This window comes from Delphinapterus leucas, chromosome 12 (genome assembly GCF_059928025.1).
Source record: "Delphinapterus leucas isolate spDelLeu-1000000601 "Yukka" chromosome 12, BTC_Dleu_Yukka2, whole genome shotgun sequence".
In the NCBI taxonomy this organism is placed as follows: Eukaryota; Metazoa; Chordata; class Mammalia; order Artiodactyla; family Monodontidae; genus Delphinapterus; species Delphinapterus leucas.
Window position 1 is genome coordinate 76,575,955 of NC_143140.1, and position 20,701 is coordinate 76,596,655.

Genomic DNA, 20,701 nt, shown 5'->3' on the forward strand with positions numbered 1-20,701 from the left:
GACAGAGCTGCCTAATGGCTCATGAGCCTTCAGAATTGCACAGTAATGCTTTTCAAGAAATCGGATATCTAAATGGCTCTGCATATTCCAGACTGTGGAGCTCTCATCCCTTCTTAATGACTTAGCATGAATGCCAGAAGTTGATGGAAAATTCAACTCTGATAGTAAAAACTAGCAAAACTACCAGACTTCAGCTTATATAGATGTAATGGAAAAATCAGCATCAAAAACCCTGTAACTGGGACTTCCCTGGTGGCTCAATGGTTGAGAATCTGCCTGCCAATGCAGGGGACATGGGTTCGAGCCCTGGTCCAGGAAGATCCCACATGCCACGGAGCAACTAAGCCTGTGTGCCACAACTACTGAGCCTGTGCTCTAGAGCCCGCAAGCCACAACTACTGAGCCCGTGTGCCGCAAGTACTGAAGCCCACGTGCCTAGAGCCCGAGCTCTGAAACAAGAGAAGCCACTGCAATGAGAAGCCCACGCACCGCAACGAAGAGTAGCCCCCGCTCACCACAACTAGAGAGAGCCCGCACACAGCAATGAAGACCCAACGATGAAGACCCTATGCAGCCATAAATAAATGAATAAATAAATTTATTAAAAATATATTTTAAAAAAACAAAACAAAAACATTGTAACTTCTGCATTCCCTTTACAGTGGATCACACTTTTCTAGTTTGACCATGTACTTGTCAATTTCAAACTTTCTGCCTTTGTGAAGTATTTATTAGGTGTCAGATTCTGTTCTAATTGCTTTAGAAATACTAATTGATCACCTCCTTCACAAAACCCTCTGACACAGGCACTCTTACCACTAGTTTATAAATAAAAAATCCAGTTTTTATAAATAAAAAGCAGACGATTATAAAATTTCCTCAGAGGGACTTCCCTGGTGGGGAAGACTCCATGCTTCCACTGCTTGGGGTGTGGGTTCTATCCCTAGTTGGGGAACAAAGATCCCACATGCCACAGTGCAGTGCAGCCACAAAAAAAAAAAAAGAAAAAAAAATTTCCTCAGAATTACTCAGCTCTGAGTGACTGAGTTTGTATCCAAGCAGCTAAATCCAAAATCGTGCTCTTCACCAACTCTCCAATATTGCTGTTAAATGTTGATTTGAATAAAAAATGAGCTAATTTTGAAATTAGATAAATTTACTGTATGAGAAACAGTGTTAATTTTTTAAAAGATGAATGAAACATGTTTCCAAATTCACTTGGTTGATATAAAAATAATGGAACAATTGAGGAATGACACTGACATTGATAGGTAAATCTTGCCATATAACCAAGTGAGTTCTTCAAGGTGCCCAAATCAAAAGGGAAGGACCACTTGGTCCTCAGGTGAATACTGGTGAGCCCACCAACTGATGCTAAAATGTGTTTGAAAATGACTGAGGGTGAAGAATGTTATGTGATTTAATTATCTGTCATTGGGGAGGGGAAGTTAGAAACAGAAATGTTTTCTTTAATCGTTATTTGAATCTTTCCTCTGTTCTAACCTCTGAATGTGATTCCAGCCTGAATCTGATTCCCAAATCAATGGCGTCTCCCCCTGGGCTTCACCTCAGCAATCCGCACTGAACTACTCGCTGGATCCGGACCCCGGCCCACAGTTCCATCAAGCAGGTCCGTGTCCCCAAGACTTGGCTACTCCCTCCCCTGGTCTACTCTGGGCTTTGCCATTTGTTTGCTTTTCATTTTAAATAACATTCTTACACATGGGTGCCTTAGGGCATAAAGGAATTTGTATCCTCTGTGGTCTCAGCTGAGTACAAAGCCATTTTAACTATACCAAAAAAGCAAACATTTTAGAATAATAAACTATAATGCGCTTGTTTATATAAGGTGTAGTAGTGGATTGAATTTTGATGAAAGTTGAAAAAGAGCTCTTTCCTTTTGGGATGAGCACAATTTATTTTTTTCTTTGCCTTAGGAACAATTCTTATTTTCAGTAAATTTCCCGTCTCTAAAATTTCATACTTGTACACATTCAGAATAAAATACTAAAGAATATTACACCAAACATAGTTTTCTTTGCCTAGGGCTGGAGACTTAGTGTTCTGCTTTCTCCATCCTAGCTCCTACAGACATTTCTGCCCCTCCCACCCCCATCTGAGGCTGAAGTCCCACCCAGCCTGTCACTGGTCACAATGGGGACCTGTCACTGCTGCTAGGAAGGGCCCTGTCAACTAGGCATTCTGGAATGACATTTTGTTACTGATGAAATTAAGTTCTAAAATTCTACTGAGGACCACATACTTTAAGCAAATTAATTTGTTTATCTTTTGCTGCATTAATCTGTAGAAAACCTAAAATATTAATATTATTTTAATTTTTAAATAAGAGGACTATTTTGCTATCGATTACAGACTAAAAAACACCAAAGTAAAAAGTATCTTATAAAATACCTCTAGTGGGAGTTCCGTGGCGGTCCAGTGGTTAGGACTCTGCACTTCCACTGCAGCGGGCATGGGTTCAATCCCTGGTCGGGGAACTAAGATCCCACATGCCCTGCAGCATGGCCAAAAAAAAAAACTACCTGTAGTTTTGTGGCAGTATAAGCTAGCCTATGCTGACGTCTCCAAAAGGAAGGAAGGAAAAAAAAATTAATGGAATATCTTTCTCATATGAAAAAATACTTGTAATGCCCAATAGTGGAATTCTGACTAATAAATTGCAATGACTATTATTTGTCACTCGTGAATTTTCCCCTGACATGTGGATTCTTCCTTTAGAAACATCTAATAAGTTTTAATTATGTAAAATTCTGTTACCACAAAAAAATACAAAAATAGTTTTGGAATTTTCCCCTAAAATTATCCTTTATAAGGAGAACTATTTTCACCTTGATATTTAGAGGCCAGTACTAGTATTTTCTCCCTGAAGTTGTGTTTTGGTGGAAGACCAGACATTAATTTCAGAGTGTCTCTTGTTCTTTCTATCTGCTGTCACAGCAGCAGAGGACCTGCTGGCCCCACCTCATGACACCAGCACAGACCTCACAGAGGTTATGGAGCAGATCAACAGTACATTTCCATCTTGCTGCTGTGAGTATGAAAGATCATAACGCGACTGCTACGCTTTTTCCTTCCATTTCTTTTTTCCTGAGTGGGGCCCTTTGTCTTCTTTGGTAAGATAACAAAAACCAATATTAGAAACAAGACTGTAAATTATTTGAAGATAAATCAAACATTCCGCATGTCGGCGAAGCAAATGAAGCCCAGCCTAGATACCGTCACATCACTGGGTGCAGGGCCAGTGAGAACCTGCTCTTTGGGATTCTTTGGTCTTCCTTCTGAGTGATAACATGAGGCAAATAAAACAAGCCTCTCTTTAAGGAGAAATTATCCTCTTCAATGCAGGCTATAGTAAGAAATATGTATTACTTCAAAAGAGAGCTTTTAGTGACATACCAAACAAGGTCTGAAAATGGCTTTTTCTAATGTAATTCCCTCTCTTCTCTTCAGACCTTGTCTTCTGATGTCATCAAATTCAGGTGTAGAAAGGGATTATTTTCAAATTTTCCTTTTTTTTCCCTCCTTTTTTTTTTTTTTTGTTTTGGTTTGGGGTTTTTTTTTGGTTTTGGAGTTCTTTTCTCATGGAATAAAATAGTCACTGTATAAAGGCCAAACTATTTAAGGCACCACAGATTATGACCCTGTGAATTTTCCATATGAAAACTAAGAGCCAGAAAATAACCAAATAAAAACAGTTCAAATCCCAGAGGAAATTATATAATAATGGCTATTTACTGATTTTTTTCCCAGACATTTTGTTTTCAGTACCTTGATGCCTTGCAGTTTCTGCCGAGCTCTCACAGAAAACATTTCTGCTGTTTCAAACAGTTTACTGTACATACATAGTATATAGTGCTACAATTATATTTTAAATAATCTTTTAAATAAATATGATTATTTATAAATACATTTATAATTTTCAGGGTGATTAAATCTAGTCAGCTATTAGACTAAGATTTTAGTATATGCATATACTGTTATATATCATATATCCTGTATATGTAGTGTATATATATATATATATATATATATATATATATATATATATATATATAAAAAACAGCTTCTCATCGCACCCTTTTCCATCCTCTCAGAAAATATCATTTTAAATGAGGGAAAAGACATTATCAGGAGTGTAGGTAAACACGATATATTGACTTCGTTTAAAAAGTATGCTTCAATTTATACCACTCTACAGTTTACAGAATGCCAGCCTTAGTGGGAAGTGGAAACAGCTATTTGAAATATAATCTCCTCTGAATTTTCAGAAGTAATTGCCTAAAGGACATATGGCAGTTTCCACAAGTCCATAAATATATTTATACTTGGGAGCATATAATTTCCCAGGTTATTATTTGTAATTTCATTTCTCAAAGTTTGCAGAATCTTATGTACCATATATCAATCTTCGTGCTCATCCCCAAAAAGCATGTGCATACACACACACACACGCACGCACGCACGCACGCAGAGGTTTTTGGCCCTGTAGAGTATCACAGAAGCTTCAGAGGGTCAGGTGAAGCCCATATGCTATCAGATTGTTACTTATTTACTAGGCTCTATAACAGCCATAATAGATGAACAGATTAAATCTTTGTATTAATTATAATTCAAGGTTAAATTTAATAGAGATGTTGGTTCCACATTATATTTTACTTAATGGCTACATGAACCCTCATCATAGTCTTTATAAGCCAGAGTTTCAAAATTAAATTACTTTTTAGTTCAGCTTAAATCCAAATACATTAATAATTAGTTAAGAACAAATTCTGTAAGTCAAACCTGTTTAGAAGTTTTTATTCAACTATCATAATGGATATTTTCAAGTTAAAAGTCAATTGGCAGTGAGAGCTAGCATGGGAAATATATTTAAATATATTCTTTCTAGTGGATATAAAATGTATAATTTCCATATTAAAATTTTTATACAAGAATTCATGATATGTTTTAAAAGTTTAATTTTTTTTAAGCAGTTACTCTTAAATCTTTTTCACAGTATATTCTTATATGGAGATATTGTATAAGGCTGATCTATGTCATATTTTACAAGAGAATATAATTAAAAATAAATAATAACATAACTATAGGGCAAAAATAACTCTTAAGAGAGGGGTGCATTCATTTCATTTTTTGGCTTCCCTTAAAGGCAAGTGTAAAATTCCCATTGGTTGGTATCTTATTAGCCATTAATTGCTATTATGGGTTCCTGAGAACAGTATATATCTTCAGTGGGATCCACATGACAGGTTAAACTCCCACTTTGCACTGGTGCCTTCTCACCTGTGCAATTCTCTATTGTGAGGGTGAGTTGCAGAAACCCAAGATTCCTTAACAGGATGTGGCTCTGTGTTCTTACAAAGTTTGCACATTCACAAATATTTGTAATATTTATAGTTTTCTGTGGATGAGTATTACTAGTCATATGTTATTTTGAAGAGCTCAAGTACATCCCATATAGGAAATGACGATAGTATTATTTTAGAAATCCTTTTAAATTTAGATCTTATTATTTTTTGTTTCCGAGGTTCTGCTATTAATTTGGGTTTAGATTTCTCTTCTTGGTATTTATATGTTGTACTTTGCTTTGATAATATAAAAATCTCCAAGATAGGGACCGCTTTCCAGAAAAATAAAGGTGTAACTGATTTATTGGTAAAATTGATATATATTTTTTAAGTTCTGCCTAAAGTTATTAAACTCTTTAAGAAAATGGATGCAGAATAGAAATAAGCACCTGCCATAGATTTGGTGCTCAATACATTTCTGAATTGAATGAGTGAATGAATGAATGATTACATATTCCCACTGGGAAGGAAGGTTTAGTTGTTGAAGTTTCCCCCAGATAGTACTTAGAAGATTCTGTAGGATTCCTTAGCTTTGTTGCCCCTTTTAAGTTGCTCAAGCTAGCAAATATTTTAATAAGCCTTCGCATTCCTGAAACTTACTGACCACCTTTGGAGGATTTTTTGAAAGCAAATCAGATTGGCATCCTCCTAATGGCAAACCAATCCCTTGAGCCCCTGTAACTAACAAGAACTTTAAATTGCTTGTCACCAGCATACAATGAATTGAGATCTGCATGTTAACCTTGACTTTTGATCCTTTGTGAATTAAAAATTAGCATGGTCACAAGTGAATTTCCACTCCTGGAAGTCTAGGAATTAAAATGAAATTGTATTCTTAAATCCTAATTGCATGAATTGCCTACTTAAACATGACTTTTTCTTTCTTACTGTGTCTGTATATTGTTGCACATAACACTTTAGAATTCCTCTATCTTGGATTAATATCCCACTTGGTCCTGATAGCATCCTTGAATTATGGCCTTTTAAAATTTTCTTTTAATTATTTACATTGAATTTCAGAGCAGAGAGGCAAGCATTTCCGTCTCTTCCTGGCGAGGAGTTAATGAAGGGAATTTAATTCTGTTGCCTATATCCAACATACTAAAATTTCCACTGACTGCTGTAACTAATTTTTTTAGTGTAAAATCTTTTGTTGGTTTTTTTCATTTGTATCATCCAAATATATATGATACTAGTAGTAAGCTGAATATTATTTTTTACTAATAGACCAATAAATGCTTTTTCACTTTTTTTATCTACAAGCATACTTTCACTGTGAATTGCCTATATTTATTTATTTATAACATCTTTATTAGAGTATAATTGCTTTACCATGTTGTGTTAGTTTCTGCTGTATAACAAAGTGAATCAGCTATATGTATACATATATCCCCATATCCACTCCCTCTTGTGCCTCCCTCCCAACCTCCCTATGCCACCCCTTGAGGTGGTCACAAAGCACCGAGCTGGTCTCCCTGTGCTATGCAGCTACTTCCCACTAGCTATGTTTTTTTTTATAGTGCTTAATGGTTTTTATTTTTTAAATTTTTATTTATTTTTTAACATCTTTATTGGAGTATAATTGCTTTACCATGTTGTGTTAGTTTCTGCTGTATAACAAAGTGAATCAGCTATATGTATACATATGTCCCCATATCCCCTCCCTCTTATGTCTCCCTCCCTCTCACCCTCCCTATCCCACCCCTCTAGCTGGTCACAAAGCACCAAGCTGATATCCCTGTGCTATGTGGCTGCTTCCCACTAGCTATCTGTCTTACATTTGGTAGTGTATATATGTCCATGCCACTCTCTCACCTCGTCCCAGCTTACCCTTCTCCCACCCTGTGTCCTCAAGTCCATTCTCTACGTCTGCATCTTTATTCCTGTCCTGCGCCTAGGTTCTTCAGAACCATTTATTTATTTTTTTTAGATTCCACATATATGCGTTAATATACAATATTTGTTTTTCTCTTTCTGACTTACTTCACTCTGTATGGCAAACTCTAGGTCCATCCACCTCACCACAAATAACTCAATTTCGTTTCTTTTTATGGCTGAGTAATATTCCATTATATATATGTGCCACATCTTCTTTATCCATTCAACTGTCGACGGACACTTAGGCTGCTTCCATGTCCTGGCTATTGTAAATAGTGCTGCAATGAACATTGTGGTACATGACTCTTTTTGAATTATGGTTTTCTCACAGTATATACCCAGTAGTGGGATTGCTGGGTCATGTGGTAGCTCTAGTTTTAGTTTTTTAAGGAACCTCCATACTGTTCTCCATAGTGGTTGTATCAATTTACATTCCCACCAACAGTGCAAGAGGGTTCCCTTTTCTCCACACCCTCTCCAGGATTTGTTGTTTGTAGATTTTCTGATGATGCCCATTCTAACTGGTGTGAGGTGATACGTCATTGTAGTTTTGATTTGCATTTCTCTAACAATTAGTGATGTTGAACAACTTTTCATGTGCCTCTTGGCCATCTGTATGTCTTCTTTGGAGAAATGTCTATTTAGGTCTTCTGCCCATTTTTGGATTGGGTTGTTTGTTTTTTTGATATTGAGCTGCATGAGCTGTGTGTATGTTTTGGAGATGAATGCTTTGTCAGTTTCTTCATTTGCAAATATTTTCTCCCATTCTGAGGGTTGTCTTTTCGTCTTGTTTATGGTTTCCTTTGCTGTGGAAAAGCGTTTAAACTTCATTGGGTCCCATTTGTTTATTTTTGTTTTTTTTTCCATTCCTCTGGGAGGTGGGTCAAAAAGGATCTTGCTGTGATTTATGTCATAGAGTGTTCTGCCTATGTTTTCCTCTAAGAGTTTTATAGTGTCTGGCCTTACATTTAGGTCTTTAATGCATTTTGAGTTTATTTTTGTGTATGGTGTTAAGAAATGTTCTAATTTCGTTCTTTTTTTTTTTTTTGCGATACACGGGCCTCTCACTGTTGTGGCCTCTCCTGTTGTGGAGCACGGGCTCCGGACGCACAGGCTCAGCAGCCATGGCTCACGGGCCCAGCCGCTCCGCGGCATGTGGGATCTTCCCAGACTGGGGCACGAACCTGTGTCCCCTGCATTGGCAGGTGGACTCTCAACCACAGCACCACCAGGGAAGCCCCTAATTTCGTTCTTTTACATGTAACTGTCCAGTTTCCCAGCACAACTTATTGAAGAGGCTGTCTTTTCTCCATTGTATATTCTTGCCTCCTTTGTCAAAGATAAGGTGACCATATGTGCATGGGTTTACCTCTGGGCTTTCTATCCTGTTCCATTGATCTATATTTCTGTTTTTGTGCCAGTACCATATTGTCTTGATTACTGTAGCTTTGTAGTATAGTCTGAAGTCCAGGATCCTGATTCCTCCAACTCCGTTTTTCTTTCTCAAGATTGCTTTGGCTATTCAGGATCTTTTGCGTTTCCATACAAATTGTAAAATTTTTCATTCTAGTTCTGTAAAAAATGCCTTTGGTAATTTGATAGGGATTGCATTGAATCTGTAGATTGCTTTGGGTAGTATAGTCATTTTCACAATGTTGATTCTTCCAATCCAAGGACATGTTATATCTCTCCATCTGTTTGTGTCATCTTTAATTTCTTTCATCAGTGTCTCATAGTCTTCTGCATACAGGTCTTTTGTCTCCTTAGGAAGCTTTACTCCTAGGTATTTTATTCTTTTTGTTGCTATGGTAAGTGGGATTGCTTCCTCAATTTCTCTTTCAGTTTCATTTATTTCTGATCTGATCTTTATGGTTCTGCTAACCTTGGAGGTTCCTTTGTTTTTCTTTCTCTAATTGCTTTAGGTACAAGGTTAGGTTGTTTATTTGAGATGTTTCTTGTTTCTTGAGGTAGGATTGTATGGCAGTAAACTTCCCTCTTAGAACTGTTTTTGCTGCATCCCATAGGTTTTGGGTCGTCGTGTTTTCACTGTCATTTGTTTCTAGGTATTTTTTGATTTTGTCTTTGATTTCTTCAGTGATCTCTTGGTCATTTAGTAGCATATTGTTTAGCCTCCATGTGTTTGTATTTTTTACATTTTTTTCCTGTAATTGATATCTAGTCTCATAGCATTGTGGTTGGAAAAGATACTTGATATGATTTCAGTTTTCTTAAACTTACCGAGGCTTGATTTGTGACCCAAGATATGATCTATACTGGAGAATGTTCCATGAGCACTTGAGAAGAAAGTGTATTCTGTTATTTTTGGATGGAATGTTCTATAAATATCAATTAAGTCTGTCTGGTCTAATGTGTCTTTTAAAGCTTGTGTTTCCTTATTTATTTTCTTTTTGGATGATCTGTGCATTGGTGAAAGTGGGGTGTAAAAGCCTCCTACTATGATTGTGTTACCGTTGATTTCCCCTTTTATAGCTGTTAGCATTTGTCTTATATATTGAGGTGCTCCTATGTTGGGTGCATAAATAATTACAATTGTTATATCTTCTTCTTGGATTGATCCCTTGATCATTATGTAGTGTCATTCTTTGTCTCTTCTAATAGTCTTTATTTTAAAGTCTATTTTTTCTGATAGGAGTATTGCTAATCCAGCTTTCTTTTGATTTCCATTTGCATGGAGTATCTTTTTCCATCCCCTCACTTTGTGTCTGTATATGTCCCTAGGTCTGATGTGGGTCTCTTGTAGACAGCATATGTATGGGTTTTGTCTTTGTATCCCTTCAGCCAGTCTGTGTCTTTTGGTTGGAGCATTTAATCCATTTACTTTTAAGGTAATTAACCATATGTACATTCCTATTACCATTTTATTAATTGTTTTGGGTTTGTTATTGTAGGTCTTTTCCTTCTCTTGTGTTTCCTGCCTAGAGAAGTTCCTTTAGCATTTGTTGTAAAGCTGGTTTGGTGGTGCTGAATTCTCTTACCTTTTGCTTGTCTGTAAAGGTTTTAATTTCTCTGTCAAATCTAGATGAGATCCTTACTGGGTAGAGTAATTTTGGTTGTAGGTTTTTCCCTTTCATCACTTTAAATATGTCCTGCCAGTCCCTTCTGGCTTGCAGAGTTTCTGCTGAAAGATCAGCTGTTAACCTTATGGGGATTCCTTTGTATGTTATTTGTTGTTTTTCCCTTGCTTCTTTTAATATTTTTTCTTTGTATTTAATTTTTGATAGTTTGATTAATATGTGTCTTGGAGTGTTTCTACTTGGATTTATCCTGTAAATAATGTATGGGAGTCTCTGTGCTTCCTGGACTTGATTAACTATTTCCTTTCCCATGTTAGGGAAGTTTTCAACTATAATCTCTTCACATATTTTCTCAGACTCTTCTTTTTCTCTTCTTCTTCTGGGACCCCTATAATTTGAATGTTGATGAATTTAATGCTGTCCCAGAGGTCTCTGAGAGTGTCCTCAATTCTTTTCATTCTTTTTTCTTTATTCTGCTCTATGGTGGTCATTTCCACTATTTTATATTCCAGGTCACTTATCTGTTCTTCTGCCTCAGTTATTCTGCTATTGATTCCTTCTAGAATATTTTTCATTTCATTTATTGTGTTGTTCATCGTTTGTTTGCTCTTTAGTTCTTCTAGGTCCTTGTTAAACATTTCTTGTATTTTCTCCATTCTGTTTCCGAGACTTTGAAACATCTTTACTATCATTACTCTGGATTCTTTTTCAGGTAGATTGTCTATTTCCTCTTAATTTGTTTGGTCTGGTGGGTTTTTACCTTGCTCTTTCATCTGCTGCATATTTCTCTGTCTTCTCATTTTGTTTAACTTACTGTGTTTGGGGTCTCCTTTTTGCAGGCTGCAGGTTCGTAGTTCCTGGGTTTTTTTGGTGTCTGCCCCCAGTGGGTGCAGTTGTTTCAGTGGCTTGTGTAGGCCTCCTGGTGTCAGGGACTGGTGCCTGTATTCTGGTAGGTGGGGCTGTATCTTGTCCTTCTGGTGGGCAGGGCTGTGTCTGGTGGTGTGTTTTGGAGTGTCTGTGAACTTAGTATGACTTTAGGCAGCCTCTCTGCTAATGGGTGGGGTTGTGTTCCTGTCTTGCTAATCATTTGGCATGGGGTGTGCTGCACTGGAGCATGCTGGCCGTTAGGTGGAGCTGGGTTGAGACGAAGATCTCTGGGAGATATCTTAAGTGCGGCTGGGAGGTTTCTGGTAGTCCAGTGTCCTGGCCTCGGCCCTCCCATTTCGGAGGCTCAGGCCTGAGACCCGGCCGGAGCACCAAGACCCTGTCAGCCACACGGCTCAGAAGAAAAGGAAGAGAGAAAAGCAAAAACAAAAACAAAAAAACCAACAGACAGAACCCCAGGACAAATGGTAAAAGCAAACCTATACAGAGAAAATCACACAAAGAAGCATAGACATACTCACAAAAAGAGAAAAAGGAAAAAAAAAAAAAATATATATATATATATAAAAGGAAGAGAGCAACCAAACCAATAATCAACTCCACCAATGATAATAAGCAGTAAATACTAAACTAAGATAAACATCAAATCAGACACAGAAAACCAACCCCAAGTCTACAGTTGCTCCCAAAGTCCACCGCCTCAATTTTGGGAACATTTGTTGTCTCTTCAGGTATTCCACAGTGGCAGGGTCCATCAAGTTGACTGAGGATTTAATCTGCTGCTCCTGAGACTGCACAGAGAAATTTCCCTTTCTTTTCATGTTCCCGCAGCTCCTAGGGTTCAGCTTGGCTTTTGGCCCCGCCTCTGTGTGTAGACCGCCCTCAGGAGTCTGTTCCCCGCCCAGACAGGAGGGGGTTAAAGCAGCCCTGATGAGGGCTCTCTTCCATACTCAGGCCGGGGCGGGGGCGGGGGCGGGGGCTATGATAGTCATAATTGGAATGCAGGGCGAGCCTGCAGCCGCAGAGGCCAGTGTGACGTTGCAGCAGCCTGAGGCGCACCATGTGTTTTTCCGGGGAAGTTGTCCTTGGATCACAGGACCCTGGCAGTGGCGGGCTGCACAGGCTCCCGGGAGGGGAGGTGTGGATAGTGACCTGTGCTTGCACACAGGATTCTTGGTGGCAGCGGCAGCAGCATTAGCCGTTCATGCCCGTCTCTGTGTTCCGAGCTGATAGCCGTGGCTCGCACCCGTCTCTGGAGCTCACTTAGGCAGTGCTCTGCCTTCTGTGGGCACACTGGGAAGGAATCCCCTCTCCTCACACACCCCGAAACGAAGGTCTCTTGCCTCTTCGGCAGCTCCAGACTTTTCCCCGGACTCCCTCCCGGCTGGCTGTGGCTCCCTAGCCCCCTTCAAGCTGTGTTCACACAGCCAACCCCAGTCCTCTCCCGGGGATCCGACCTCCAAAGCCCGAGCCTCAGCTCCCAGCCCCCGCCCACCCCGGCGGGTGAGCAGACAAGCCTCTCGGGCTGGTGAGTGCTGGTTGGCACCGATCCTCTGTGCGGGAATCTCTCCGATTTGCCCTCCGCACCCCTGTTGCTGTGCTCTCCTCCATGGCTCCGAAGCTTCCCCCAAGCCCACCCCGTTCTCTGCCAGTGAAGGGGCTTCCTAATGTGTTGAAACTTTTCCTCCTTCACAGCTCCCTCCCAGCGGTGCAGGTCCTGTCCCTATTCTTTTGTCTTTGTTTTATCTCTTCTCTTTTGCCCTACCCAGGTGCGTGGAGAGTAGGGCAAAAGAAAAAAGCCTTTTGGGAAGTCAGAGGTCTTCTGCCAGCATTCAGTAGGTGTTCTCTAGGAGCTGTTCCACATGTAGATGTATTTCTGATGTATTTGTGTGGAGGAAGGTGATCTCCGCGTCTTACTCCTCTGCCATCTTGAAGGTCTCCTTCTGCCTATATTTATTAAGCTTGACTGACGTTCATCAAAATCTCAAGACCTACTACAATGCAGTGTTTTCCTGATTTCTTTAAAAAATATACTTGTATGATTTTTTTCAGTATGATTTATAAGACTATAGGGTTAAAATGTTGATTTGGAGCAAAATGGATTTGATTTCTGTTTGGATTTGGGTATTCGTTACTTAGAAGAGACGCAGAACTCTGCCTATGGCATACTTCATGCTAATGCAACTAAGCTTCCCCTCAGGATGGTGTGGTTCCCATATAGGTGTAGTTCCCATATGTGTAAGGAGATCCACTCTTTTTCTCCTGATATAATTTACATACCTGGTAGGACTAGGCTTTTTTAACCTGATCATTCCCCCCAGTACTGCTGGGGCTCACACTTTCCCTCCAGGCATCATAAGAAAGTTGCCCTTCTTGCGTTCTTTCTCACAAAGCACCCACTATGTGGTCACAGATGTCTTTTTTTTCCCTCAGCAAAAATAAAAATGAGAGATGAAAGGAGTAACATGCTGTTTGATTAGGGACAGTTCTTATTTGACCCAGAAAAGATGTTACCATCACTGGGGGTGGAGCTCCCTCTGTCCCCCAGGGTTGAGTACCAGTCCAGTCATTTTGAGATGGCACCGTAAAAGGGAGAGATGAAAAAGCAGAGGCGTTAAAGAAGAGGCTTGCTAGTGCCTGCCCTCCCAGGTCGCACCAGATCAGCTACACTGTCCCATGGCCTCTGTAACCGAGAAGGAATTGAGCTGCTCAGATGCAAAGGCAAATTAGACACCATATTCTAAGTTCTCTGTTGCTCTTAACTGAGCGCATGGAAGGCACAAGTAGCCCCAGTTCCTAGAAGACTTCTGAGTGCTGAGGACTAGGCCAGACCTTTCCTGCAAACACATCGCCACAGTCTTCCTAGCCTTTGGGGTAAGGGTGGCGGAAACTAAAGATTCGGGCTCCTTCATTTCACCAATGACCTCTTGGTCAGAACCTGTACTATTCAGTAGAATGTACAGAATTTGCTCTGTTCTAATACATAAACTAAATATGTGGCGTGATTTCAGCAGGAAATTTTAAGATTTCTTTTGCAAAACTAATTACTCACTGAATGCTTTAGTGTGTACTTATTTGAGAGAGCTGGCATATCTTTTGCATATTTGGGTGGAATTTTTGTATCTTACAGCACATGAGATATGAGAAGCTAACTAGGGAAACTAGCCCTGTTAAAGCATCTAGGCAAAAAAAAAAAAAATCCCAAACCTGTTCTTCTTTTCTTATTAACATCCACTTAACAGCTGGGAATGGTACAGTCCACACTTTTGCATGCCTGAAAGGGGGAACCACAGTACCAACTTCAGTTGATTACTTTTGTTTTCTCTTTCAGCAAATCTCCCCAGCAGGCCACAGGTAAGAGTTAATGGGTTGATTGGTTTAGGTGTTATAGATTATAACCTAGAGTAAGTGATTAGCTACCATCGATTTTAGTGCTACTTTATTCCCCATGTAAATGAGTAAACTTGCTTGACATGTTCGTTGATTGAATACAACAGTTTGTCAGTCCAGGGAGGGGGACCCCTCCCAAGCCAGTCCTTCCAAATGCCCAAAATGCCAAGTGCTTGACCTTTTGCATTCAAACAGCTTTTTAAAGGCCTCATGTGTACTATATAAAGTTACCCTGGATAGATTTGACTGACACCGTTCTCCCAGGTATCTACTTAAGGTAGCTATCACAGACTTAAAAGCAATGACTGGAGCGGTACACAAAGGTGGTTTTGTTACTTTGAGGGGAAAAGGTTTTGATTTTTCATTTAAAATTTTGCTGAGAACTGTTGGCAGCTATAGCCATGTGCCTGTCAGTATGTTCTTTACCAGGTGCTCTTAGAAACAAGGTGTCCCAAGACCACAGTAAATCTTTGGAGAACACTTTGTCTCATGAACTTGTTTATGAATCTTTTCGAAACAGTGAACCCTCTGATTGTGTTACCGCCTAAATGGCAAGAGGGGCTGAGAGCTTAAGGAGAAGCACAGGTGGTTCATCTTCAGTAACTGGAGGGACAACAAAGGCATATGAAGTAGATTACTGGATGCGGTGTGAGAGCTCGTGAGAAGGAAGAACCTCATCCCAGAGAGTAAGAGCCTTCTGGCTTCTTCTGTTGTCTTAGTGAGTCAGAAGCAGGGGCTTCAGCAGAGAGTGCGGATGGCGAGGAAGCATCGGAGGTGTGAGGAGAGACTGGAGCATGTGTAGTAGCTGCTTGGAGCTCAGGAGAGCACATGGATAGAGAAATAGACTGACTGCCAGGCAGCATTAATGGCCACCACTTTCTCGCTCATGAATTTAACCTGAGGCCTGTCTGCAGGGCTATGTGTGGCCCTTCAGCAACATTCAAGTTCATGAGCACAGTACCAGAGTAGGCCAAGTATTGCATTTAACCAAAGTTGAAGTTGTGGTTTGGCCAAGAGAGTACAGCAGTTCAAGGGAAGAGGCAAAGGGTTGACGATAATGATTGAACAAGCACCTGAGTTTGGTAGGAAGAGAAGTGAGGATGCGTTAGGTATGGGAGACCAAATATCAATGGGTTGTAGCACCAAAGGATGGGTGAAGTTGGGGTCCTAGTGGAAGTCAGCTGGAAAGGTACAGGTGGGTTGTCAGAAAGTGGGATGATTGAAATTGAAATGTTGGAGGGGACGCAGGTATTGGTGATGGTCCAAATTTGCAACTTTGAATGAGTGGCTGAGAAGGGTGAGGACGGATTCTCAGAGGAGAGGAGCTCAAGGAACTAAGAGGCCAGAATTTTGGAAGCATCATCTATGTGAGCACTGAAATCATGAACATTTAAAAATAGTGACAGTGAGCCATTTTTTCTTCAAGAGGTAAGGGGACGTGAACCAAGGGACCAGAAGATGACTGCATAGTGGGTGGTATAGTCTGATGACAGGAGAGTCAAAGCTGGGTATTTTTAGGGAGGAGAGGGAGAAAGTGCTGTGGAGAGCACAGTATGGACCTATCCAGTATCTGAGGAGTGTGAGGGATGAAAAACAGTCCTGGGTTGAAGCTGTGTCTTCAGGGCAGATCCAGATATCCATTAGAGCATGCAAGTGAAAGGTGCATTCAGAGAAGAATTTGAGGACATGGGTTTTAAGGATGATGGACCAAACTGTTTGACCTTCTCTTCGAAAGGTTGATGCCACTACCCTGAGTGTGGCCTGGATTTCTATCCTCCCTTGCCTATGTACATTGGCCCTGAGCCTTTAACTGGAACCACTGCACACCCTTGGACTGTAATTCCTGTCTTGAGTTCTTGTTGTCCGGACCCCAGCTGGGGACTGAGACCAGTTGGAATTGTCAAGGGTACCGCCTCTGCAGGAGACCTCCCACAGACCCTCAGGGAGAGACAGGGTGCTTACACCAGTCTAATTCACTGAACATTGGTACCTTCCTGCAAAAACAAAGACAAGTCTTCTCAATTTTCACTTGGTTTCCAGCCTGGGCAAAATAAAAGTCTTCCAGATTTCCCCTATATCAGCTGAGTGGATAAAAAAGCAGACTAAGTAACTTCAGGATGAGAGCAAAGGACCTCATCCCAGGAACAAAAGTCACATGGGAGTAAAGAGTCCCCATTGAACAAAGCAAACTAGGGCTTGTCTAGTTCTGAAAAAAAGCACTTTAATTTTTTTTTAAGAGTTGACAGAGCTCTGCTACCTGTAATGTTTTCTGTAAATGTTGTTCTGACAGTGCTGTTTTCCCTTCCCACAGGCAATGTGAAGTATTCATCTAGCCAACCAACATTTCTTAACTCACAGTATTGCCCTTTTCAGCAAATGCCAATTTCAAGTTCCATTTAATCGGAAGCTCCATGGCTCTTTGAATCATGCTGTTGAGCGCTGACTGTGTGTTCTACTGAAGGAGTAAAACACTGACTATCCAAAGAGAAAAGGATATTTTGTTTTTATAATAATCATATATTATTGTTTTCTTCTTCCCTTTCTATGCAACTGTAAATTAATGAACAGAGTGGTATTTGGAAGTGGTAATACACTTGTCACTGATTTGTATACTGTATACAGTATTGGGAAAGTGGGTGGGAGCTTTCTAATATGATACCTTCTTTTTAATAACCATAAAAATTGCATAAGAATTAGAAGACAATTTTACATTTTTACATTCCTTCATATTAACCTTGTACAATAACTTCATTTGTTTCTTTGACTCTTTTACCATTATGTTTTGGTTATTTATAATTCATCAGCCACATGACCAAATAGATTTTATTTGTTTCCATGATATGGCCAAATTAATAAGTTCATATATTTCAATCAAATATTATATGTTTATGGATTAGACTACAGCTCTGTGTATACTGTTTAACTTCATTTGACATCGTACACTTATTTCTTTAGCGATCACTTGGATAACCACAATAAAAATCCTGTGGGCCTAAATGGCATTTCTATTGGGATTTTTTTTCCTGCATTTTATTTCCCTGCTCTGTATCAGTTGGTCTTGATTTCTTTATTTATTTCATGTTCCAATCTATATGACAGGATTATAATAATCTCAAAGATCATTTTACCAAAGGTTGCCCATTTAAGCATATTTTCATTTTGACGCAGCAACTAAACTTGGTCCAACTTTTCCTAGTTCCCAGGTCTTGGTTTTCATCATTCAGTTCACAGCAGACATTTACCTAATTGTGATACCAAAACACATGGCTGTCTTTGGTTCCCTTTGAAGAAAGTTTTACAGTTGTTTATGTATACTCAAACCCTCTATGACTCTTGAAGCCCCCGGTTATTTTCCTTATGAAAGCAGACACAAATTTAATGAATGTCTCATTTTAACCTTTTGAATGAATGAACAGCCATTTAATTACCCTTCATTTGATCAATACATTTGGGAACAATGTTCATCAAAAGCCTACATCACTGCTTCTATAGAAGAATGAAATTAATGCTTAGATGCTGGCACCCTGGCTTATACCTTTGAGTGCATTCAGTTGGGTATTTGGTTCGGCTTCCGATTTAACATGTATTTGATTCAGTTTAAACATGTTATGTGATTTACCAAATGTAGAGAAACCAAAAAAAGTGAAAATAATGTTTTGATTCAAGCATATATGCTTTTAAAACATCAGGACATTTTAACTTTGAGTTCTCTTTAACTGGGATCTGGCCAGAAGGAGGCTTAAAGTTAGAAATTCCTACTCTTTTAGAATAGGTTGGGTGGGTTGGGGGGCAAGGGTGTCTATTTGCAGCAGAGATATTTTGAGAAGAAGAAAATTGTTTTATATAAGAGGAAAGAAAGCCATGACCACCTTTCTACCTCAGATCCGTCTTCATCCATCGTGTTGGAAATAGCTTTATGCTACTGCAGTGTGGAAAATCTAAACCTTTTATCAGACCACATCATACCCAGTAAAAGCACCTATTTAAAGAAAAAAAATTCCCTGAACTCTGAACTACAAGTTGTAGATTTGGTGTCTTCCTTGTCCTTACTTTGAAAAGTTACGTATTAATTTTTTTCTGCCTGTAATTGTGTGCAACATGTTCTCTATCTGCTATTAAGGAAAAGCTACATAAAACACTACATTGTAACCTTCTAAGGAATAATAAGTATAAAGAAATATATTGCAGTAACAACAAGGGGAAATAAGTATGTAGTTCTTTTGAAATATGTGGTAAAGAACTAATCATAGACTATCATCTAATCTGGTTATATCTGTATTTTTCATCCTGAATAAAAGTAATTTTAACACAAGATGACTTTGATATTCTTCAGCGGTGTTCACTGGTAGACTCTGAACTTCGAATGTACATTTATGAAAATAAAATATAAAGAGAGCCTATATCCTGATAAATCTACATGTGTTCCTGAAGTTTCTCTCATACACACTAATACATTCTCTTACTCTCACTGTCTCTCTCTTTCTCTGTGTTCCTCTCTTGCCTCTTATATATATAATTCTCAATTTCCTTTACAGATAGAAGGCTTATTGATAGGGAATAAATAATGTTGGATGTTAAAAACATGTACATGAAACCTATTGAGCTTTTGTTTTTCTTTTTTTGGGGGGGTACCAAATTACTTTATTTGAAGGAATGGTACTAAGGAAAGAACTTGTAGATGTTTTGGTACAACTTATAGAAAAGGTAAAGGTAACCCAAACACACGTGCACTGCCTTGATGCAGGGAAGTCATCCCTGTGGCTACGGGAAGCCAGCCTAAGGCTTAGCTCTCATTATCACTGTTTCCCAGGGTGTGCTTGTCAAAGAGATACTCTGCCATGCCAGATTCGGGGGCCCCCATCTTGCGCAAGTTGGTTTACGTGGCCACCCAATTCTTTAGTGGATTTCACCTGCTCATTCAGGTAATGAGTCTCAATGAAGTTACACAAATAGGGGTCATTTTTGTCAATGGCCAGTTTGTGCAGTTCCAGTAGTGACGGATTCACACTTTTTAACAAGTGTAGCACACATTCCATTGCATTCAGCCCATTCTCCCAGTCATCACGGTCTGGCTTCTTGATATCCTGAAGGAAGATTCGGCCACCCCGTTGGTTCTGCAGCTTCATCAGCATGTTCCCTCTCCTCACGAGATTGGGGAAGAAAGTATTTGGCAAAGTTCTTCAAAGCCACATCATGGCGGTCCAAATAGTGTGACACGGACAGGTGGACGCAGGAGGCGTAGAGCTCCAGGTCGATCTGGCGGCTGATGGCGGCCTCCGGGCCCTGGTGGTAGTGCTGGCGCACCTGGGAGGGGGACACGGTCGTCATGGCGCGCGGCCGAGGAGAGGCGGCGGGGGCCTTGGGGCGGCCGGAGCGGCGGGTGAGCGCTGCTTCCGTCCCAGCACTGTTGAAGTAGGAAACCGCGGTGACTCTCCGCAAGGACTGTCTGAGCTTTTGTTTTAATAGCTTAGGTGCTATTGGTATTTAGTTGGTTACCCTTCCAGATCCACTTTTAGCCTCATGCTCTTAAATAATGCACTTTTTGTATATGCACTGGATTTTACCACTCTGGTAGGAGATTTAGTGTATTTCGGAAGCTACCCCAGGGGAAATAGCATTGAGAATCATGTTACTTGATTCTAAAAGTCAAAGCTATCTGGGAAACAGAAAAAACCCCAAACATATAATTTGTTAAAGAAAATCGATTGGGCTTCCCTGGTGGTGCAGTGGTTAAGAATCGCCTGCCAATGCAGGGGACTTGGGTTCGAGCCCTGGTCCGGGAAGATCCCACATGCCGCGGAGCAACTAAACCTGTGCGCTGCAACTATTAAACCTGTGCTCTAGAGCCCGTGAGCCACAACTACTGAGCTTGTGCGCCACGACTACTGAAGCCCGCGGGCCTAGAGCCCGCGCTGCACAGCAAAAGAAGCCACCGCAATGAGAAGCCCGTGCACCGCAACGAAGAGTAACCCCCTCTGGCCTCAACTTGAGAAGGACCCCCGCGCAGCAACGAAGGCCCAATGCAGCCAAAGTAAATAAAATTTTTTTAAAAATCCATCCATTTCAATAAACATACATTTAAAACATCCTGTCTACCTCAAAGTAATATCCACATTACGCATTCCTAAAGAACCTGTTGTTGGTTTC

General features: G+C 40.1%; 1 protein-coding gene and 1 pseudogene across 10 annotated transcripts in view; one reads left to right on the forward strand and one right to left on the reverse strand.

Annotated features, from left to right (window-relative positions):
• UTRN (utrophin) overlaps positions 1–18,866 on the forward strand; it is a 508,091-nt gene extending 489,225 nt beyond the window's left edge. For 7 of the 10 annotated variants that reach the window (XM_089922090.1, XM_089922091.1, XM_089922086.1 and 4 more), the window contains 3 exons: positions 1,522–1,630; positions 2,959–3,051; positions 16,866–18,866. In XM_089922090.1, the coding sequence (XP_089778216.1) occupies positions 1,522–1,630; positions 2,959–3,051; positions 16,866–16,954 (291 nt within the window). In that variant the 3' untranslated portion in view covers positions 16,955–18,866. Of the gene's footprint in view, positions 1–1,521; positions 1,631–2,958; positions 3,052–14,495; positions 14,519–16,865 lie in introns of all 10 variants that reach the window. The other 3 variants (XM_089922087.1, XM_089922088.1, XM_089922085.1) reach the window with 3 other exon arrangements.
• Positions 16,620–20,036, reverse strand: LOC149747901 (ferritin heavy chain pseudogene; annotated as a pseudogene).
• Between the last annotated feature and the right edge of the window lie 665 nt (positions 20,037–20,701).